Here is a 24,767-nt window from a genome sequence, read left to right as displayed (position 1 = left end):
TCCCTATGCTAATCATACCTGGTTTGCTTAGCCTCCAACATTTTGATTTGGGAATGAAGATATTATTTTAGGTTACTTTCCATGTAGTGTATGTCATCCCTGAGAAAATATTAAAAAGGACTTATACAGAGGCCATTCATCTATTTGAAATGGACAGCTAATTTTCTCTTTGTGTTTCAGATGGATCTGGCAAGTAAATATTGTTATAAGCCTTGATAGTAGCATAACAGGAATGCTAAGCTAAACTAACATAAAAATCAGCTTGTTTTAACCTTTAATAGATTTGTTTTAGTAAAATACAGTCTTTGCTTTAGAGAATAATTTAAAGATAGTATTATGTGCCTAAGACCCCAGGAGACAGATGTCCTGGAGAATACTTCAAAAGGTCTGAATGTAGCTGTTAAGTGATATGCTCATGACTTAGCTAACAGTGTCACCTTAGTGTTTTTTTTTTAAATACAGAGATAATAGCTCAAAACATTAATCCTTTCTACGGGCTTGATTATTCTCCTCATCCAACAGCTGCCAGTAAGACTGAGTGCAGGGGTGTCTGATGGGGGTGGGAATCAATTGCACTTGTGTTAAAAGGGGGAGGAGCTTCAGTTGCCTGATCACACCCACAATTTTATTGTTGATGGGGGAGGTGTTAACCCTGACACTCCTGGTTGGGTGAGACAGCAGCGTAAGAGGCTTCTACAGATTTCCCATTGCTCATAATTCTAATGCCTGCACCTCAATGTTTAGCATTTGGAGGTTAACCCACCCCACACAACATTTATTCAGTTTGCTTAGTAAACTTTTCCCCCTCAATCAGTTGCCCCAGTTACTTTCTGCTGCCCTCTGGTGACTTGCAAAAGTGAAGCTTTTGATTTTCGTAACACAAAATAAATGGTCAGCTGGAATATTTTGGGCAGAAGGCTATCTAAAATGGTCTTCACCAGAGGTAGTTGGCAACACAGCGGTCAGAGTTACAGTAGAAAGTCATAAAATTTTCTGTTCATGAAATCACATATCTAAGGAAACCACATGAGCCCATGGAAAGTCAGAGATTTCACTCTTTTAATTTGTTAAAAATGCCAGACACATGAATACATGTTACTGTCATTACATCAATACAAAAAAGCAATACAAATTAAGCAGCTGAATACAAAAATACATTGAATACATGAACACCACAATGTGACATAACACAAATAGAGAATAGTGTATACATGAAAAAGTAAATACATTTTATAGACAACCTAGGTGTTTTCTATTTTAACAATAATGTTTCAGTTATGTCCTTTGCCTTTTTTATATATACAGCATAGAATAAAATACTTTAAAAAGTTTTTTTCAGCTCCTCAGTATGTAATACAGTATCTTTTAGGCTAAGAATATTAGTTTCATGAGTAAAAAACATTGCCCTGTGTCAAATGCTTAGCAAGTTAGGCTTAAGAAGATTCGATAATTGTCATCTTAAATAATGTTTCGCATAGTAATGTACATTATATTGCTTGAAACTGTACAATCATACAAAAGTGGCAAACATAAAATGTTGATTTTGAAAAGACACATTACACATATACAAGTCTTTGAATTGAATCCCTTAATGATAATTTACAATGAAAGTGCTTCTTTCAGATCTAACATGATATACTTTTTTATTTAAACGGATCAATGATTCATATCCCTGAAATGGGAAACTTATATAGAAAATACCAAATTGGCAAACACTATAGTATACTGTATTACTGCATGTGGTTCTGAAAATAGCAGCCCCAAAGTATTTCTGGTTATAATTTAAAAATAAATAAAGCATAGAGGTAAACCAGTTACAAAACTGCAGAAACCGGCATTATTCACAATGGTAAAAAGTCTTAACAATTAGCTAACAAAAAGGTGAAGCAGTCGGGTCAAAAGTCTTGAAAACATCTTTCAGTGATTTGTCATCTGATTCCCCATTTGGATCACTTTCTAGTGCTTGAGTGATCTGCCCAGGCTGCCTTACCTGCCTCTGATCACTGTACTGTGGTCTGATTAACCCTGATAAAGCTTGGATGGGAAGGTTGTGCACTGCTGGAGCAGCACTGGAGTGTTTAGCCTGAGATTTGTTGACATTAGCTACTTTCTCTGAATTGGTTTCTCCAAATGCTTCCACATGTTTTTCTACATGCAGGGATCCTTTTTGAGGCAGCTGTTCTTCTGAGGGGGTTACTTCATTCTGGCTAGTGTTTTTCAAAATACCCTTTTTCTGGTTCTCTCCATTCTCTCCTGAATTAACTGGAGAAGAATCCAATGCAGTATGATTTCTTGGGTCATACAAACTAATGCCACTTATTATTGAACTAGAGGTGCCTAGTTTGGCACTTGCAGATGACAACTTAGGTGCATATGGAGGCAATGCATCTGATTCAGACTGGAAGATTGCAGCTTCTGAGGACTGGGGTGTACTAGTGCTGGATTTGGCTAACCTGGGATCAGTTTTTGAAGGCAAAAGGTCCTTCACTATTCCATGATGGGAGTCTGTACTGGACAGTCTATGGAGCCTGGGGTCAGTGGATTTTTGTAAGCGAGGATCTCCTAGTTTGCTTATATTACCAGGATGCAAATCTGTAGAGTGCTCCAAAGATCCACTTCTGTTTGCTAAATTTGTATTATTTTTTGCTTTTGCTGCTAGTCGTGGATCAGATGGAACTGTACCTGGAGCAGAATCACTTTTGCTATTCCTTAATTGATTAAATCTCTGGTCAGCTATAAGTGGAGGAAGGGGTAAGTTGATTGAAGATACTGGATCTGGTTTTGGCAAAGGTACTGGGAGTAAGTCTTCAGGAGCCCATACAATATGCTTAGCAAAATTGGGTTTGCTAAGAACAATGTCCATTTTAATATGGCTGAACTGTCTAAGCTGAGATCGTGGATCTCGTAATGTTACTCCAGGAAGAGGTTCCAATGGTATGAGAAAGGCTCTCTCTCTTAACTCCCTTTCAACATCTTCATCATCTTCATCCAGTCCTTTCTGCATGATCTTGACAACAGGGTGTGGATAATGCCCCTCCAGTTTTGCTCCACTAGTAGAGGAGCTTCCATGACTGCTTTCATTACCCTTTAAGGTTCTCGGATCTCGTGCAAGCCTTGGGTCCGAGACTCCAGATTCTGATGATTTCCTAGCATTTGATTTTGAAGCTGATCTGAGTCTTGGATCAACAGCATGGTTTCCTGAACCACGTTCCTTAGCAAGTCTTGGGTCAACCGGCATAACACGCAGTTGCTGATCAGCTGACTGCTGATTTCGAAATGTTTCACTTTGTTTTTTTAAGGTCTTCAGTATGGATTTAACACTGCTTCCTTCTTCTTCTTCACTACTAGAGTACCAATGTACATTATCATCTAGAAGGAAAAAGGAGATCACCAAATAAACCTCAGGAGCATGCTTATATATTGTCTAAAATAAGATTCCATCATTTGATATGAATAAAAGTTGCAAGGCACTATTATGGAATTTTGAGTTTCTATTAGAATGACAAATACAGTATGAAAAGAAGATAAATGGTTTAGTTTTATGCCTGTGTAGTCTCTTATCTTGTAATTAGCAAAATTCAACTCCAAAAAGTTAAACACTTTTAAAAACATTGGGGTTGTATAATTGCTCAGATAATATCTTAGTCTGGGTTTTAAGCACTCTTGAGATGCTCAGAAGAGCACATAAGAAATCCAGAACAGTGCCTGCATAATCCTAAGTTTAAAAAATAATTAAAACATCACTAAGGTCTTGAGATCACCAAAATCCTGTAAAATTTCAGGCAATTTATATTTGGGAGGAATTACATAGTTATACTCTGAATGTAAAAATTGTTGTTAGCTATTAGCAAAATTGTTCATAGAGCAAAGGAATCATTTATGGTATCAACCACTAGTCTTTCAGTCACAGAACTCTCTGTATTGGGTAATGAAATCTGAATAGAAATTCAGCATTCACTTGACCTCAAGAAGAGCTGCCAGCATTACTGAGGACACAGTTTTATCCTGCTACAGTCCAGTTCAGTTTATATTGTTTGGGTGGACTACAGAAGCAGAAAAAATGTAGCTCAATGTTATGCCAATATGTGAGGGGGAACCAGTCAGTCTTTCTGTATGACTGTTCTGTAGCAGGTATGTGCATGCTGTTCATAAGAGATTCAGCCACAGAACCCTCTCTTCTTGGACCAACTGGGAGTTGATTATGAAGTATATAAATGGTGATCTTAATAAAAATAATAAAAAAGAAACAACATACAAAATACAACATACAAAATTGTATTTGACAATGCACAATCTGAAAATACCTTCTTCTCGACTCAGTGACCTTTGACACTGATTGCTCATCTGTTCTCCATCATCTTGATGTTTTTGACTGAGCCTTACAAAAAGGGCTTTCTGCATTGCAGGAAGGAAATCAGGTACATTCATCGCCGAATTGTGCCCTGCTGTAGTAGCACAATCTGATTCATATTCATTTCCACTGTTATGTGAATCTGAAGAATTCATGTAAGACTGGTGTTCTGTAAATTCTCCTTGCCATGTAGCATCTGCATTAAGTATTACAAATAGTGTTTATTATGAAACTTCAGAAGTTACTTAATATCATTTAATAAACCCTCCAAAAAATCAAGTAGCCAAAAACATAACCAAAGTGAAACTAGAGGCGAGGCTGTACAGAATTAATTCTCAATGGCTGATGATTATGAGAGATAATGGAGCAGATTTAGGGCCCATCTTTATTCTATACATAAAGGTTTAACAATTCCACTCCTCATGATTAGCATGGTACCCACAGTATATCTGACAACCAACCAGTCTTTTCCCCAAATGTGTAGGTGTGGATAGGAACTGTCTCAACAGTTGTATGACAGTTCCTCCAAAACTGAGGATAGCTTGTGGTTCCTTGGCAGCAATGCAGGAAAGGCATTTAGAGTACTCTGAACCAAGTTGAACTTTTTTTTTTTTTTGCTCTGATACAGGAAAGGCCCAGTGGGGGAGAACTGAAATTCAGGTTGTCTTCAAGGAGTGATTCCTAAGCTATCACCACTCCCCTTCTTACCAACTTTTCAATTCAAAGTAGCAGCACCCAAGCAGGCATACATCCCCTTCCATTGGGCTGGGGGAAGCAGGCAAGTTCTGCATGCTGCTGCTCTGAGGCACTCCAAGCATTTAAGAAAGGCCAATGCATAGCCTGCAGCATGAGGAGTTGGTGACTAACGTTTTTACTTGCTGAGGCAGAAATGATAGGCTCCTGAATGGAAATGAATCATTGCAATATACTCCTATAGGAAAATATAAATGTATACATAATATGAGATCTAGTTTGGTGTAGTGGTTTAAGGCAACAGGCTAAAAACCAGGAGACCATGAGTTCTATATTTTGCCCTAGGAATAAAGCCAGCTTTGGATCAGTAACTCTCTCAGACCGAGGAAGAAGGCAGTGGCAAGCCACTTGTCCAAGCCAGGAGTCAAGAATGACTTGAAGACAGACAGACAGACAGATAGATAAATACACACACACACACACAATTTTTTTTACAAGTGAGTGTATAATACATGCTTTACACTTATCCAGGATGTTCCAAATCCGATTAACAAGAGTTCTAGAAAGGGATGAAACTGTTCCAATGTTGAGTACATAAATAAGTACCACACCTTTGGTTCCATAATATTCCCTATTATAAAGTATTTGCATTTTGAAAACACTTACATATAACCGCCCAGTCCCCCGATGGGAGGAGACAAATTGAATGAATGAATGAATATAAATCTTTGATTAAGGATTAAGACAAGAGCCCTCTGCAACCATTCACTCCAAACTGCTGAACTTTTAAACTTATCTACTAATCTTGATATATGGAGTTCCCACAATCTGCAGAGGTTTAGTAAGTGTGTTTAAGCTACATTCACTTACAGATTTTCCTACAACTGAAGCTTAGCAAGGCAGGGTTCCTGATTGCAGAGAGACTTGTAAGTAGTCAAATATGTGGATATTCTTTCCCTACCATCAGAAATACCCATATGAATAAAGGTAGGATAAAAAAATCTAAAAACAAATTAAAACTTACCACTAGCATTATTGGTTGTCTGGAAATTATGCACAGCCTGATGTGAATAATAGTTGTCATAGAAGTTAGCTGGATTCTGAAGAGTCTCATATGCAGGATTTGGCTGCCGTTCACCAGGAATGTGCTGATATGGTGGACCAGGTGGGCAGTGATTGTCTCTGGGCATGTTTGCCATATGTTCTTGAGCAACTGCACAGTTGTATGACACACCAGGTGGTGTTAAAGGTGGGCCACCCTGATTTCCATGCATAGGTCCGCTGGCTTGACCCTGTGGTCCTAAGTATCCTGCAGGAACTGGCTGCAAAGGTGGACTATGTGGCACCACTGGACCAATACAGGGATGACCAGGAGAAGCTGGGTGCCCTGCTGGTCCATTATGTCCTGGGCTTGATTCTGTGTTATACATGTGTGGATCATTTCCTTCAAACTCTGGTCCAGGTGGTGATGTACTATTATAGAATGCTGGTGGACTGTAAAAAAGAAAGCTAGGTCAAGTACATTTCTGTACAAATATTAAAATTAGACCACAGTTGACAAGTAGTACTAATGGTAAAAAAAAAATATCTAGGAATGGTAATGTATACTATCTTCCCAAAATTAGGTATTTTTAAAGGAGATTACTACTATTCAATATGTTTTCTTTAATTTCATACTAGATTACTCTAGTGTATAATCATTTTTACTACTATGGCTTCTTTTTTTTTTTACCATTCAATCATGTCCAATTCTTGGCGACTGCCTGGACAAATCCCTGCAGTTTTCTTGGCAAGGTTTTTTTTTTCTTCCAGAAGTGGTTTGCCACTGCCTGCTTCCTAGGGCTGAGAGAGAGTGACTGGCCCGAGGTCACCAAGCTGGCTTTGTGCCTAAGGTGGGACTAGAAATCACGCTCTCCCAGTTTCTAACCTAGTGCCTTAACCACTGCACCAAACTGGCTCTTATGGCTTCTAGTACTAGTAAATAAATTTGATAATAGCATCTCATAGTCTTCAAATGTTTAAAAAGCCAATAAAAAGAATAGAAAGCATTTATTGTTTCAGAACAAAACAATATAGGTAAAAACTGCAGGTTCGTAATTGTGTAAAATAGTAAAATTGAATCCCTTTATAAACTCCTGCTGACATATAAGATAGGGGTCAGCCACCTTGTCAAATGACAGGCACCAATGGGTAAAAAGACAAAAATTTAAATAAGAAGTGTGTAAACACAGATACAATGAGATTTCAAGCACTCTGAGTTTAATTTTTAAAATAAAAGTTGGACATCAATGGGCATAATCTACGGGTGCTGTGGATATTATGATACTATAAGCACCACACGGATGTTATCATAGTAAGAGAGCTGCAAAAATTATTTAAAATGAAATTTTATTAGATAACCAACCGTCTATTTAATGTCTCCATAGGATTTCAACAAAATGCAATCAGATTTTAAATACAGGCCAGGTTTTAAATTCAAATAGGCAGGCAATTATTGAATGAAGTTTTTATAGGTCTCATTTTTCGATTAGACACGTTGTTGTTAGTTGCCGTCAAGTCGTTTATAACAAAAGCAATTATAAACTTGTTTGGCACGATTATTTTAAGTATTTCATGTAGCTTTTCAGATTGTTACTGACATTAGTAAAGTATCTGTTATCCTAGCTGAGTACAAGGTAGCAAACTATACCTGTTCATCAATATGATATATTTAATGGCTACTGTATTTGCTATTATCTTGTTCTTTAAAACAGTCAATAACCAAACAGTAGCCAGAAAGCAAAGTTTAAAAAGCAGAACCACAAGGAAAGTGAGCAAAGAATGCATTACTGAACTTAGTTGAAGCACTGTTTGTATTATTCTACGTGCACTTGCGTCCTTTTTCCCAATCTGGCAATAAATAAAAGATCAATAAAAGAGATTCATATATTTGTACAGATATACCAAAACGAGAGAGGAGAAATAGACAGCAAAAAGAAGAGCTATCCTAGCTATGTTCTGTGATCCATTCTGAATTCATTTACTGTAAGGTTCCTTTAAAACCATCAATTTTCTGAACTTCATTTTCTCATTAAAACTTAATGTACAGTTTTAAAAATTCCTAGACTTACGTTTTCCCAATTTTATGTGCTAAATCCACAGTCGGTTTCACAACGATTTCAAAGAGAGATGGAATTTTCTTGAATTCTCCAGAGGGATCCTGAAAGTTTTCTGCATCTTCCTCCATAAATGAATATGGCTCTGGTGGGGTGGGCAAAAGTCCAACTCCTGGAGGTGGCTTTGGAAGAGGAACTATGCCACGTTTCCTAAGTTCTTCCACTTCTTTTTCATCATCATTCTGAGGCTCATCTTCAGTATTCAGTACCTAAAAACACCACATTGGAATATAATCAGGTTATATGGGCTTCAGCTGGGTAATTCTGGCAGCTATTCTAGAACTTCATAGCAAAAGCACTTACTGAAATCTGTAATACCTACTCTATATAGGTCATATTAAATAAGAATACTTCGAAACAGATGCCTTCAAAACAAAAATGCAGGACATCCAACAACATTAAAACATTAGCACTTATTAAAGTAATTTGGAATCATTCTTCAGAATCCCTATGTATGAACATTTAACAAACGTACAGGCATCATTTAGCCTAAACTGGAGTACAGAACAGTACTGGGCCCATGAGTTAAATTATATATGGCAAGGGACAAAGTACAAATTCTGCCTCTCCCTATGTCATCCAGATGCTTTGGAGGTAGACCCAAGGGAAGCTGAGTAGAGGCATTTAAGAATAATTTCTGCTGGGAATATTTTCAAACAAACAGTTATTTAGCTACTGCCTGCCCTGTACTTTTCCCAAATGAAAATGATTGGGCAAGGGGGGAAGGAAATGAGCACATGACTTTATGAAGAAGTTTTGCAGGCTAGAGATTTCCATCCCTTTCTCAAACTTGACTCTACAGACCACCATCCAAATTCTCAGTACTGCCAGTATTCAACTAAGAAAATGTTCCAAAACTGTGGAGGAACAGAGTGTTTCATCAGAAAACAAGTATTTCAAGTAATTTCCTATTTGAGTAGAATTCAACAATTTCACTCATCATTCTTGACCTGGCAAGAGTAGAGCCATACTCTGGTAAACATCACAAAGCCAAAATAGTTTTTTCCCCCTAAAGCTGGAGGCAAAGCAAAGGAATAACCTGCTGAATGCACACCACTCCTCCTCACCCCAAGTTCAACTGAACATGAATATGTTTTGCTCTTCAGTCAATGGGCACAAGCAAACAACCATAAGCAAGTCTGCTTTCTGCAAGAGGATTACCTCTGCACAGACAAACATCCTAGGTCCCTTCCAGTTACAGATCTGTTTGTCACACATCCTCCATTTTATATGCATACATGAACTCACATACAGGACTGTAGATTGCTTTAACATACACACGCTCACATGTTACAAAAGACAAAAAATAATAACTGAAGGACATTATGATTTTGTTTTAGAAAGTCACAATAGGACTCTGTCTTCTTTCATTACGTATCTGACTTGTGATGGAAAAGCAGAAGTCTTTGGAACACATTAGACTTCCTGAATGATTGTAGTCTCATTAAATATATAAGAGTTTAAGGCAAAGCACAGCATCTTCCACCAAAATATATAAACTGTTATTCTTGCTTTGTAGCAAACAGTTCACAGGAAGAACAAAAAATAGTCCTGTTTTTCACAATAGTTTAGGTGCATCTCATGTGCAACTGACTCTCAAAAACTTATCTAGCTTTCTTGGAAAACTGGAAGCATTTTTTATTTTAAAAAATGAAATAACCACTTATAATTGAAATACGAAGTTTGATTTGGATAGCATTACTTACCTTATCAAGCAGCTCTTTTGTCTCTTTAGTTAGAGGATCATGAGAAAACTTACATTTGTCACCATGGTAGCATTTTGCTCCTGTATGATAGAACTTGCAAGGAAATTCATGTGAACAAATATTAAGGAATCTAAACAAGATCATACGTAATGCTAGTGGAATTCCCATCATTTGGTATTACCTTCTTAAGAAGGTTTATTGTAACATATGCTTAAGAATAAATTCCTGAGGCAGAGCTATGGCAGCTTGCCAAGAGAAGTCTTTTCTGTCCTGCTTTGTGATTTGGGATACTTTTCCTTAACTCCAAGGTATTTTATCCAGGAGTTTAGCTAAGAAAGTGTGGCCGGAGAGCCTTGGACCCCCTTAAGCTGCACCTTTGCTTGGAAACATCCAACACCACTAACATCCAACAGAAGCATTTTTTTTTTAAGCTGACCACCCAAAGGTAATTTTATTTACTTTACTTCTCCCTCCCCTCCCTCCTCTATACTAGCAGAACCATTAGAAAAACTTTTGCAAGAACTAACCACTGGATTATTGCTTTCCTGTACTGGCCTTTTTAACTACAACTTTCTTAATCATCCTAACTGCTCCTGCACCATATTGAGAAAAGGGGGGATTTAAATGAAGCAGAAAAAGGCTTTGTGTCACCAAAGCTGATTTGAAAACTGTCACCAATGTATAAAGTTTTTTTTTTTTAGTTGGAATGAGCTTTGGAGTTGGAAGTAAGTGGAGAATTGGAATAGAGAATTGGAATATAGATTCTGTTGAGCTGATACAGAAGTCTGATTTGGACTTGGAATAATTACACTGTTTGCTTAAAGGAGTGACTTGTGGGCTTTAATCATACTATTTGCCAATGAACTGCCTCTGTGAATGCCAATGAATCATAGAGAACTATGACAGTGGAGCAAATGATTGTTTGGAAGTAATTTTCCAATGACAAATATGGATCACAAACCAATTTTAATAACATGGTTTCAAGGAGAAAACTACTTTTTAAATGGAGAAAAAGGAGAAAAAGCATATTTTAAATGGAGCTTAAAAACTACTTTTAAATGGAGGATCACTGATAGGCTGTTACTCCAAGAAGATATACTACAGAATTGCAAAGAAAAAACTTTTTTTTTAACAAATACAACTCCAGGGATGTCAGAGACAACCATGTAGAAGACAAATAAAGCTTATATGAAAGGAATTCTTATAAGGGTTGCATAAAAACAGAAAAGAATATAACAGAAGGAAAGTACAAATGAGAAGAAAAAATAAAACTAGAACAAATTCATAAAACTAATCCAAAACCACAGGTATTAAGAGAATTAAATAAAACTAAGCTAAACAACAATTAGACTTACTAGAAATGGAAAAGCTCTAAAAGAAGATAAAACACGTTAAATGAAATCATTTTGAGAATGCAAATAAACCAGGATTTTTTTGTGGGGGGCATATCAAATTAGAAAAGAGAAGGAAAGAACTGTTGGAGCTATTACTAAGGACAATGCATGGAATTAAAGAGACAAACACATTATTGAAGACATGGGAAGAAGCAAACATAACCTTGATCTACAAAGAGGGGAATGATCTGGCGAAACTTCAGTCATCCAGACCAATTTCTCTACTGAATGTTGATTTTAAGATATTCAGCACAGTACTGGATGAATGTCAGACAAAGGGCATTTCTGAAATAATACATACAGATCAAACAGGTTACATTCCTAAGAGGAAGATGCAGGACAACAGATTTATAATAAATACATCAGAATATATCAATAACAAGTAAAAGAAGGTGGCAATAATAATAGAAAAGTCTTTTGATAATCCGGAATGGCCTTTTTTATTAGCCATTCTAAATAAAATGAATCCAGGAGAAGAATTTAAAATTTGGATACAGAGTATATATTAACATCAAACAGCAGCCATGATAGCAAATGGAACACACACCATACATTTTCCAATAAGAAAGAGTACAATGCAGGGGTGTCCACTCTCTTACTCTTCAGAAGTTTTGGTGGACAAGATTTGGAATGACAAACAAATATTTGGAATCAAAATTCAAGGAGAGGAATATAAGATGAAATGTTATGCAGACACTGTAATGTTAAATATTATGCAACCACAGAGCTCTATAAAACCACTGATGAAAACAATCAAAGATTGGTGAATTATCTCATTACAAAATTAATATAAAGAAAACAAAGATAATAACAAGATATTTAACCCCAGAAATAGACAACTTTGGGAAAAAAGGGACTAGTTGCAAGGTAACAAAAAACCCAGCAAACATTTGGGATTTTATCTGAAAGGATACAATAAAGACGTATTTCAGAACAATTATTATAAATTATGGAAGGAAATAAAACAAGATATTGATAGGTGGAAAAATCTAAAACTTTCATGTTTAGGATTTATTGAGACAGTAAAAATGAATATACTACCCAAGATGAACTTCCTACTATAAATGGAATCAATTCCAATCTCAGACAAAAGCTTGCAGATTTGCAAAGAATAATCAACAGATTTATATGGGGCAGGAAAAAATCAGGGTAAGATTCAAAATTTTGCAAGACTCAAAAGGAAGACGCAGGTTTGCATTTCCTATACTTAAATTAGATTATCATGCAAGTTGTCTATCATGGATAACAGAATGAGTAAAATCCTCAAAGAGCAAAACATCAATCATAGAAGGAGCTAACTTAATAGGTATTTATGCTACAAAGAAACAAAAGAAGAACTTGAAGGACATATTGTAAGACAGTAAAGGTAAAGGTTTCCCTTGACATAAAGTCCAGTCGAATCCGACTCTAGGGGGCGGTGCTCATCTCCGTTTCTAAGCCTTGGAGCCGGCGTTGTCATAGACACTTCCGGGTCATGTGGCCAGCATGACGACTCGGAACGCCGTTACCTTCCCGCCGAAGCGGTACCTATTGATCTACTCACATTTGCATGTTTTCGAACTGCTAGGTGAGCAGGAGCTGGGATTAACAACGGGAGCTCACCCCACCGCGCGGTTTCGAACCGCCGACCTTCCGATCGACAGCTCAGCGGTTTAAGCCGCAGTGCCACCGCGTCCCAGGGATTGTAAGACAAAGTTTGCTAAAAATACGGAATCTTCTGAGAATAAGTCTGGTGACTTTTGAGTTAAATGCCTTTTATTTCAGAGGTAATTATAGTCATTATAGCAAGAAAGATTTAATCACATATACCAATATGGTACATGCAGACTCAGTAAACAGACTAAAGACACAAAAAGAACTGCTAAATGAAGGTAGAAATCTAGTATCATTGACGTATTTACAAATTGCTAATAGAAGAACATGTGATCTTAAAAAAGGAGGAACCTTTAGAAAGATGATGAAATTTGAAACACTTATACAAAATTAAGATCACCTGCTAGGATATATATAGATTGTTACTGAAATATGACCTGGAGATGGAATAAATCAAAAATTATATGATAAAGTAGATGCAAATTTTCAAAGAAGAAATCACAGGACAACAATGGGAAGAGCTATGGAAAAAAATCAATAAAATTTACTCCAAGCTACAATTTAAGAGAAAAATGATATGTTTAACAGATGGTATATAACTCTGTCAATAATTACCAAGACAGACAAATCATATAACAACGAATGTTAGAAATGTCACAACAAAGAAACATTTTATCATATGTGATGGTCATGTGAAAAATTCAAAAGTACTGGAAAGGAATACATCAAATATTCAGAAAGTTCTAAAAATAAATTTTGAACTAAAACCACAAACATTTCTATTAAGTCTGATTCTAGCAAACTTTCATGAAAAATATAACAATTGATTAAAATACATGCTGACAAATTTATTAAAATACTTGCTGTAAGAACAAATTTGGCATAACATTGGAAAAAAACTTTGCCAACAATACAAAGCTAGGATACTAAAATTGGAGAATATGCAGCAGTGGCAATACTGACAGTGTATATTCATAACAGAAGTTTAAGTGAATTTAAGCAGTGGTTAGTAGTTAGGGAAATAAATAAAAGGGAAGGGGAGAATGCACCACAAAAAAGTTTTTCCATAATGCTTTTACTTATGTTTTATTATTAATTGTTTTTTCTACTTTGTTTTTTGTATCTTTAATCTGGTGTATCTTTCTAAAAATTTGTTATAAATTATAAAGAATAAATTCCTAAGACTGCTATCTAATTTACATTAAATGTAAGATGTAAAGCCTATAGTTGTTAGGAACATCTATATGCTATTTTAAATGGAGTATTTTAAGTGCTATAGCTTTGATCACAATATCACTGAAATGTTTTTGTTAAAGGATATTATGCATGTAAATGCAGTTTTCTCCTTTGGAACAATAACCCTGAATGTAAAATTTGCAGATTTCCTTTTTCTTTTCTATTTCTGCATCATGATCAAATTTACACTGGTCTCCCTGTAACATAAAGAGATATCAGTTTCAATAGTGACTTTTTACATTTCATGCTGAATATACAATGGCAAAATACTATTCTTTGTTTTTTTATTTTCCCTCCACATGTCAAAGAAAATTAAAAATTAATTTTACACCAAAAAGATAAAATGAATCATAAATGACACAAAGGATATGAAACGAGGACTTCACTGTCATAATACAATTGCACAGATTCTATCAACAGTCTCTGTATTCACATATTGATAAAACTGCTAAAGCAGCTGTATTCAGTGATGCAACACTGCACTATGAAAAAATATCTAAGAGCTAACTAGTAGAATAAATGCTGTGTATGTTCAATACTAAATATGAGATCACATGTGAGATTTTAGAAATATTGTGGCCAAACAAAACAGATGCACCAACCTCTGTAATATTCTAATTTTTTTCTCTAGTATTGTTTATGCCGAATACATGAAAAGTTCCCAAAAATCTAATAAATGCTGGATATAATTTTTAATGTAATTATTTTTTTTTACTGTAGTTGGTTTTTGATTATTGTAAGCCACCTAGAATTTATGGATTCGGCAGGGTAAAAATGATGTGATAAATAATTCAACTCTGAACAAGCTGGAATAAAATCTATAAACTGCCTACTCTCTTTACAGAAAAAAGTACAATTATATATTCACCTTAATACACCGGGCTTCTAAGAAATATTTACAAATTTGTTTTCCCTTGTGTTCCACCGTATGCTGGTTTATGAATGCCTGACTCATAGTTGGCCATTTCTTTACTGGCTTCATTTCCTGCTAAAACAAATGCCCCATTTAAATGTGGTAATTCCTCAAATGTCATTCAAAATCAGAATAGTTATAGCAAATGGCAAGAGAAATTATAGTTATAGCAAATGGCAAGAGAAATTATCTATTTGAACTTCTCAAAATCTTTTACGGCTAAACAATTTCCATGCATGCATGCATGCATGCATACATACATACATACATACGAACAATATTCTTATTGTAAAAGATACCAATCTTGGGTACAGCTGTAACAGAAGGTTCCCAACTTTATGAGCTAGCTAGCTAGCTATCTCCGTTCAACTGCGTCTGATTCAAGTCCCTGCAGTGTTCTTGGCAAGGTTTTTCAGAAGTGGTTTGCCATTGCCTCCTTCCTAGGGCTGAGAGAGAGTGACCAGCCCAAGATCACCCAGCTGGCTTTGTGCCTAAGGCGGGACTAGAACTCACGGTCTCCTGATGCCCTAACCACTACAGCAGACTGGCTCTCAAGCAATAAATAGCTATCTTGAAAATCAAAACACAATAAAGACTGAGAAGTTTTTTTTATTTTTTGGTCTTAAGTAGCAGGGATATGAAAGTGACAATTCAACCACTGGCTGTTTTCCAACCAACATTTTCCTTCTATTAAGTTCACTAGGATTATATTTGTATTACTCTGATTTTGCAAATGCAGCTATCACTGACTGTTAATATTTATTTTAGTTATGTTACTCTTACTTTCATAAAGCAGATATCTTAGGTTGCACTACTAAGGCCACTGAAGGCAAAGTAAAGCACTTCACACCGTACAGTTTTATATTGAGCTTTAAGAAAAACCACCACTTTTAATGCAATAAACCATTTACATTTCACTTACCTCCTCAGATCCTTTATTTACTCCTCTTCCTCTTCCACGGTCTTTGCGCTTCAATTTCTTTTGCATGCTGCGCCCTCGGCCAATACCATAACTATTGCTTGTTTGTGTAGCACCTAAAAGATTACATATTTCAGGCTGAATATAATATAGATATTATGGTCCAGAACAGAAACTATATAATACATACCACTTGTAAGAATCTGACACAATTATCTCAATAATGTCCTGACTCATGCATCCATTGAAAAATGCAGAATTTAGATTTATTGAAGATGTGTACAGAATAAAGGAAAAACCACAACTAAAGATTTCCCCTCAAACTACCTAATTAAAAGAAAACAGGCAAGCCAGAACCCCCCCTCCACATTCCTTCCCCTTTGCACCAGCAGTCCGGCATTCCACTTCCAAATGTCTCCAGTTGATACGACCTTGAATCCCATCATTAGGCCAAACACTATGCTTTCTCACTCTCACTGAATTCCCACTCTTTCTGGTGCTTGACACGTGTTGGCTCAAACTGGCAGAGAACACGATCAAACAATCTACCAGTTCTTTGATCGTGGATTCTGACACCACTTATACTTTTCTATGTAGTGATTATTCATTAAACTTGATATACTGCCAACTTTAAAGTGTCTTGGCAGTTCACTGTAAAAACAAATTTAAAATAATTAAAAACAATTTAAAATATGAAGTAAACAATATTCACTGATAAAATTGACCATTAATGTAACTGTTAAAAGCCTGTTCAAAAAGGTGACTTAAGGACCTTTTGAAAATTAATAAGGATGTTACAGTATATCCTTCAATTCTGCAAGGGACTGCATTCCAAAGAATTGGGGCAGCAACATAAAAGGCTTGACCCCAAATGCCAGCAGATAGATTACAGCAACTGTAGGCAAGTCTTTTCAGATGAACTCACTAGCCGTGGAAATTCATCTAGAAAAAGACATTCTCTCTAATAGCCTTGGCCCAACCCATGTACAGTCTTAAAGGTAACAACCAGCAAATTGGCAAACAGTGCAGTGCTTTAAGCAGCAGTGTTAATACATTTTCTTTGTGGTCTTCCAGAGACCAACCTGACCGACGACTTCTGTACCAAATAAAATTTCAAAACTAGTCAAAAAGTATCTCCACATACAGTGCATTACAATAATCAGGCCTGGAGGCTACCAGCACATGCACAACAGTTTTAAGGTAATTCTATAAAGGACTTTTTAAAGATTTCTAAGATTATAAAATAACAGATTGTTTCTGAATTTGAGATACTTTAAAAAAGATAATTTACTGAACAAACTGTAGTTTATGTATAACAGACAAGAGTTTTGCATTGTGTTAGGGGTTTTTATTCTGAACAAGCCTTCAGTGAAGCACTCCTTCAACATGGCTCTCCGAAGCAAAGCAGCACCCTGCTTCTAATCATCCCACCGGGGCTGCCAGGTTATACTGAAGCAGCCATTTAACTGGCCTTCTAAAAATTTCAGATGAGGTGAAGTGGCCAGCCTCAACAATTCAATTGGAGGTATCAAGGTTGAGCACCTCATTTTTCCATGCTGAATCACCACTTCATTTGAGTGACTGGAGTCAAGGCAGCCCTGAAAAGACTTGCTTTGCACGACTCTATGTGTGGGACCAGAAAGTCACTAGGAAAATGGTCAAAATTCAGTTCATAAAACAATTTAACTAATTTTGGCAACTTGTGGCAAGTTTAGACCCTATTTGCAAAATATTGCCTATAATCTGTGTATAAGAAAAAGATTTTTTTAAGTTATTCCATACTTAAATGTTATGTCCCCAGATCTGGATGTCCCATAACAGAATATCTATTATCTGGACCCCTTTCAGTCAGGATTCAGCCCTGGGCATGGGACTGAAACAGCATTGATCGTGCTTTTGAATGACCTCTGGCAGGAGCAGGATGAGTATAGTGCCTTCTTCTTGGCTCTACTTGACCTCTTGGCAGCCTTCAATACCATCGACCATGGTATCCTTCTGGATCAGCTCCCTAGGGTGGGAGTGGTTGGCACTCTGTTGTGCTGGTTCTCTCCCTTCCTCCCCAGCTGACACCAGTTGGTGTTGATTCAGAGTTAGAGGTCCCATCCTCAGTCCCTTCTATGTGGGGTTCCACAGATTCAGTACTCTCTCCACTTCATCTACATGAAGCCACTGGGTGAGATCATCTGTTGCCACAGGGTGAGGTATCATCAGCATGCTGATGATACCCAATTATACGTCTCTGCCCCTGGCGAACTAAGTGGTACGGCTGGTTCCTGTCTTGGTGCCTGGAGGCTGTGGGGGACTGGATGAGAAACAAAAGGCTTCAGATGAACCCTGGCAAAACTGAGTGGCTTGAGGTTTGGGGGCCTTCTGGATCTGAGAATTTACCATCTTTGGTGCTGGATGGGGTTGCACTGCCCCAAACAGACACTGTACACAATCTGGGGGTTCTTCTGGACTCATCACTCCTACTTGAAGAGCAGGTGGCAGTCAAGGCGAGGAGGGCCTTTGCATAACTTTGTGTTGTATGCCAAGTTGTGCCTGTTCCTGGATCAGGAGGCTCTACTCTCAGTTACTCGTGCCCTGGTTACCTCCCGAATGAACTACTATAACACATACTACATGGAGCTGCCCTTGAAAAGTATCCAGAAGTTTCAACTAGTACAAAATACAGCAGTGTGTGTTTATGTCAGCTCCTAGAACTGCGTATTATACCTCTGCTCCATGAGCTGCACTGGTTGCCAGTTTGCTTCTGAGTTCAATTCAAGGTGCTGGTTTTGACCTTTGAGGGACCACCTCTCCCTGGTTACATCTACCCATCCCATCAGGTCTGGCAGGAGGATGTTACAGATCCCATCTGCTAAGGAGTTCCATCTGACAGGACCCAGGAATGAGTCTTCTCCGCTGTAGCACCTGCCTTTTAGTGAGATTGGCCCAGACCTACTGAGTTTCTGGAAATCCCTTAAAGCATGGTTTTGTCAGCAGGGTTGGGGATCCAATGGAAATAGGAAGCCTGTGAAATGATTATATTGTAGGTGGACCTTGAACGCATTTCCCATTCATTCTCCCATTTATATTTATGTCTTTGTTTTTAAGGCTCTGTTTTTAATTGTTTTATTTCAATTGTATGCCACCCAGAGTCATATCCATGAGATGGGCAGGTATATAAATTTGATCTATAGACAGACAGACAGATCTACTGCTATGTGGCAATGTTGGGCTTATCTGGCCAAATATATGCTTTAATTACATTACTTCTGGGCTACTGCAATGTGCTTCATATAAAGCTGCCTTTGACAATGAACTGGTCTAGGAGGCTGCAGTTCATTTACTACCAAATGCTTCATAAATGGAGCGTAAAACTCCCTTGCTAAAATAGGTACACTGGTTTCTAATTTGTTTCTGGATTTCATCAAAAGTACTGGCATTACTGACCTTTAGAGCCTTGAATGGTTTATGGACAGAATATTTAATGGACTGCTTCTGTATGAATCCTGTATGTTGAGATAATTCTCAGAGAATTCTTTGTACATCTCAACTCCACAATCTGTATGGCTGGAATTAAGAATATCTTTTTGATAACTTATATCTAAGCTTTATAATTTCATTTTGATGGACACAATCTCACTCCATGTATAATCTTTCTTTATTTTATTGTAATATTTTTATTGCTACTTTAGTAATTCTCTACTGGTTTGTTGCTTTTTGTTTATGTATTTTTATTGGGAGCTACTGAGGATCCTACCAAGGAAAAATGGAATAGATATGTTCTAAATAAACAAATTAATGTTATCACTGAGCCTACTTGAAGGGGTTTTGATTACCAGCTATGTAATTAAATGTAATCAAACTACCATCTAAGAAACAGAGTGCTTTCTGAAAATACAGAGGTTGTCCATTCCCAATTTCAAAGTTCTGGCAACTTAAATTTGGTTAAACAGTAAAACAAGTATTTTCAGGGTAGGAAAAACATAATTGTGCTTTTAATATGCTTCTTTTGAGTATTAGCTGAGAAACAGTTTGGAATCCTTTACCACAAGATCCTTTAACCAACTGCTACAAATGAGACTGAAGTTGCAAAGCCAATTCATTTAATCCCCAAAGTTTCAATCTTTTCAGATCCATGACCCATGTTTAATTTATGTGGAACCTGCACACAGAACTGAATTCAAGAACTGTATGGAAGAGGGACTTTTCTACTCCTACCACTTTTTCCTTTCTTTTAATAAAGATAAAGGAATTCTCTGCTTTACACCTGATCTTCAACTGGGCGCAGTTCTCTTTTTCTTAAGAAAAAGCATACATTTCATTGAAAGACATCAAAAAGTATGTATCAATGGAAGTAATAAAACTAGCCATTCCTAAATTAATAAGCTTACACACAAAAATTACATTAACTGGACTTGAGGGAAAAGCATTAGCACATATAATTCCTCTTTTTATTAACATGTAATTGTCATACTGGAATAATATAACTATGTTTTCCGTGTTCTCTTATGTTGAAATTTCCCATTCTTTCCAACAGAGTGAACCTTTTTGGATATAGGAATGCAGTCTAGACTGGAACAAAAAAGCCATAGGCCTAATGAACCTATAAAAGTATAATTAACTTACACGAAATGTAATGGTGATATGGTTAACGGTGAGGTGATTATTGACAGTTTTACTGTTAATGGATTAATAATTAAATACTGGAATAATAAATGTGACTCTATATTCCACTGTTACTATACCATTCTTCATAGGAATGTACCAACTCAGATCTAACTGTTCTTTGACTACTGCCTTACCTTTGTGAATCCCTTTCATCCCTTGCTTTTTTCCTGGTTCTTTTGAAATTGGTGCTTCTAAATCATTAGTTTCTTTAGCTTGCCTATACTGCTTTAACTGGTCAGCAAAACCTTCTTTTTCATCTTCATTGTAGCCAAAATCATCACTGTAATTATCATAATCTTTGCTTTTTGATTTTTTATTATGCTGTGTCTTCTGTGAAGGGGTGTATTTTCCTGAAATATGTCCATGCTGGATAAAACATAATGATAATTAGAAGCATATTAGGATACTAATTAAAAACAAACCTCTTAAGATATGATGTAACAAGACATATCAAGATTCTACCTGGGATTACCAGCATATATAGAATTTACCCTACTAATGTTTTCTTTACTATAACTTTAAAAAACATACTATCACTATTATACTATTCCTACAAATTTTCAAAAGTAGGAGGAAAATGTTTCTAGTGCACGATTACCCCTAAATTGACAGTTACTGAGGTAAGATATCTGCTCATTTGATTATGGGTAAATACTGGTCTTGAAAGATTCGAAGATAAAATGAGTATAGTTGGATTACCACATGTCTCTTTTTTAAAAATCAATGTTTTTTCCCCCCAACACTGTATATATAATTCATGTGAAAGGGGTTACAGCAGAGAGCACTTTTTTAAGCAGAGCACTAACTCTGTCTCCATATGAAGCCAACTGTATATATGCAAGTAATTAAGCTGGATGAGAAAGTCTTAAAAGTAGTTAAGAGCTCATCTGAGACACAGATTTAACAGATTTGAGTCAATATTTTGAGGCCAAAATTACATGACTTTATTGAACATTAATTTTAGTGCATCATTTTGTTGCAGTAAAATTAGAGCTGCAGAGAATAAAGAAAATACTTTAAAGCTTCAAGCTATCACAGGATTATGGATACAAGCAGCTCTGGTACGAGCAGCTTTCACATCCTTTTTCTTTATATCCTCTTTCCACTCATTCTGGTGGGTGATTAATACATATACAAGACTTGTACTTTCTTTTCCTGGAGGCATTCTACTTTCATGTTTCTTTTCTTCCATGTCCATCTCTTCTTCAGCCCTGCTACACCTCTTTTTTTTTACATGGAAAATAGCCAATTTGATGAATTCCAGAAACAAGAAAAAGATCAATATTACACTACACTGTCTGGAAAATTTCCTTCCACCATTCTGGATTCCCTTTTTAAATTCTTTTAAATGTTGACATTACTTTCAACCATATTAAGCTTTCATGTGATTGCTAACAATGTTAAATAGAAGTGATTTCACTCAATTAAATTAATTTGTTGAAATCAAACTCTTATTGCACTTTTAATTTTAATTCATTAATCTATGTTAAATCAAGTTCCATCCAAAATTAGTCAGATATTAAAGAAATAGTTTATGATTCTGCATCTTCTTGGGCTAATCAAGTGAAACTATATGTCCCACCCAACTTATTTTATGTAAATAATGGAAAAAGATTCCTTGTAAACTGAGGAATGTAAGAAGCTTTAAAATGTCTCTTTTTTCCATAAGAGAGATTTACCAGACTAGTTCATCTATTATGTCATATTAACATTAATATCATACATGTGCAGCAAGCAGCTGAACAGTATTCATGGAAGCTTATTTAGACAACATGTATCTACAGCTTCACTATACCTTTCAATATTATGAAAAGTAAGATGGTGGAGATATCAGAAATCCAAGGGGATATCAATTTCCTTTCAAAATGTATGAACTAAATGGAAGATTTTTAAACCCATTGGGAAAAGGGCAGAAATAAAAATAGTTTCATTTTGACTGGGAATTTTATTTACCTGAAATAGGCTACATCCTTTCATATACCCCTTATATCCACATTACAAAAAAAAGTAACAAACCAGAAACTGGAATTATATATTTTGAAAACAACATAGTACAGTTATATGTCTAAATTAATCCAATATAATTCCAAAGAATAATTCACATCTTCTAAGAAAAATGGACGCTAGCTGGGTAAGATCAAGTACCTATTAAATACTGTGGAAAAACAAACAAAATGAAGTTCATTTTGAAAGCTGTACCTGAAGGAATGAAGACTCATAATCTCTATAGAAACCAGCTCCTTTCTTATGAGATCTTTCTGTACGTTCGGCATCAGAGTCAATGCTATAGTCAGAACTGTCATCACTAGAAGGTGAATTATGCTGCAAAGCAAGAAGTTTCATTTATACAACTTATTTATATTTCAAATTTAGTCACCGCCTATCTCACTCAAAGAGCAACTCTGGGCGGTTTACAATAAAACAAGCATAAATACTAATTTAAAATACAATAAAACAATGTTCTCAAAGTAATATATTCCAAGGCATAGATGCTAATTAAAAATGATTAAACTACGGGAGCATCTCTGGTATGCTGTAGTATGATTGTACAGTGTTGTGTGTGTGTGTTTGTGTGTGTGTACATGTCTATGCGTATGATTAAAATTGCTACAGACAAGTATATCTGAACAAAAATGAGTGCAAGCTAGGTTATACAAGGCAAATTAGCATAAGGGCCAGTTTATCACCAATTAAGGTAGGTTGTGCATATAGCTTTATACAGTACTGGAACACTTAATGAGCCTTGCCAGTACACCTTTCAGTTCACATGGGAGTAAGAATGTTAGAAGCAGCATGTGATGATAGCTCAGTGGACTGCTTCTCTTGGTTACCTTGTAGTCTGTAGGGAGCCTCACATTTCCAAGGATTTAATATTTAGTGAACTAATTAATGCAAGGCCATTCCAGTATAGTTTTACATTTTGTGTGAAATGGAAAAATCTTTACTATTTAGACATAAACTGCATAGCTTGTTGAAGAACACTTCAAACCTTGTGTTTATCTCGTCTTCTCCTTTTTGATTTTTTCTTCTCTTTTTCTTTTTTGCGCTTCTTTCGTGATTTTCTTTGAGATTTTTCATTTTTAGGTTTATCTTCAACTTTTGTGCCTTTTTCTTCCTTATCTTCTTCTAGTCCAGCATCATCTATTTCACCATCTTCAAGTTCACCATCCTCTCTGCTTAAGAAAGGTATAGTTTAGATAAAATAAGAATTTTGAAAATTCAAGTAGTCAGTACAAAATTTTATGTTCATGTGTCTATTAGTCAAAATAATGACATGCGTTTAAATATGCTCAGCATAAATTAGCAACTAGCAGTATCTAAGACCATACAACTTCAATTGCAACAGTCTTAGTATTATTTTAATAAATATATATTGCTTTATAACTAATTCTCAAAGTAGTTCAGAACTATAAAATTCCTAAGCACCCATCTCTATATAAAAATATATTAATGAACCAATAGAGGAAAGCAGAAAGAGACAAAACTAATAAAGCACTAAAATCCAACATTATAAATCAGTAATTAGATCTTCCTCAGTGGCACAATCATTATAACATCTGCTTGATGGGCAAGATATTCTGATTTAAAACCTGGAAGAAATGTTTTTAGAGACAATGTAGTGCAGTTATTAAACTGTGAGACTAGATGCGGGGAGATCCAGCTTCTATTCCACTCCCAGTCCCACATCACAAAGCTGCTGTGGGGCAAAAAGAGACTTTGTACTGCATTTGTTATAAACATATACCAAATAAAAATACTAAAGGTAAAAAAAAAATTAACTAAATGAATTATCCATTCATTTTATAACATAATTGTATAATTACAATATATGCCAATATATATATAATTATGAAATATTATAGATTATAAATTGATAATTTGTTTACCCAGTTAAATGGGCCAAATGGTATTTAAAATAACGCTATTACATGTTTCTCTTTCCTTTGTTTGAAGGTTACTTTACATAAATTATAGCTATGTATTATTTTATTTTATTTTTGCTCAGTTCAAGACAATGAATATACTTAATGCTCCCGCTCCCGATTTTCCCCACAACAATCTAAGAGCTTGGCCGATCCAAAGTCACTCAACTGACTTTCATGCCTAAGGGAAGACTAGAAGACTGTCTCCTGGTTTCTACCTAGCACCTT

At 35.9% G+C, this 24,767-nt stretch overlaps 1 protein-coding gene across 3 annotated transcripts in view; it reads right to left on the bottom strand.

Annotated features, from left to right (window-relative positions):
- Positions 1-24,767, bottom strand: part of ZC3H6 (zinc finger CCCH-type containing 6) — a 195,350-nt gene that overhangs the window by 162,530 nt on the left and 8,053 nt on the right. Inside the window, exons 2-12 of one of the 3 annotated variants that reach the window (XM_063302280.1) lie at positions 23,606-23,789; positions 22,816-22,938; positions 20,751-20,982; positions 15,964-16,076; positions 14,997-15,116; positions 14,214-14,325; positions 9,906-10,015; positions 8,155-8,408; positions 6,069-6,538; positions 4,305-4,547; positions 1,865-3,369 (exon numbers count right to left, since the gene is read on the bottom strand). In XM_063302280.1, the coding sequence (XP_063158350.1) occupies positions 1,871-3,369; positions 4,305-4,547; positions 6,069-6,538; positions 8,155-8,408; positions 9,906-10,015; positions 14,214-14,325; positions 14,997-15,116; positions 15,964-16,076; positions 20,751-20,982; positions 22,816-22,938; positions 23,606-23,789 (3,460 nt within the window). In that variant the 3' untranslated portion in view covers positions 1,865-1,870. Of the gene's footprint in view, positions 1-1,037; positions 3,370-4,304; positions 4,548-6,068; positions 6,539-8,154; positions 8,409-9,905; positions 10,016-14,213; positions 14,326-14,996; positions 15,117-15,963; positions 16,077-20,750; positions 20,983-22,815; positions 22,939-23,605; positions 23,790-24,767 lie in introns of those variants that run through there. The other 2 variants (XM_063302272.1, XM_063302286.1) reach the window with 2 other exon arrangements.

The sequence above is a fragment of the Candoia aspera genome, chromosome 1 (genome assembly GCF_035149785.1).
Source record: "Candoia aspera isolate rCanAsp1 chromosome 1, rCanAsp1.hap2, whole genome shotgun sequence".
Classification (NCBI taxonomy): domain Eukaryota; kingdom Metazoa; phylum Chordata; class Lepidosauria; order Squamata; family Boidae; genus Candoia; species Candoia aspera.
Note: the sequence above shows the minus strand (reverse complement) of the source record. Positions and strands in the feature narration are given on the sequence as shown.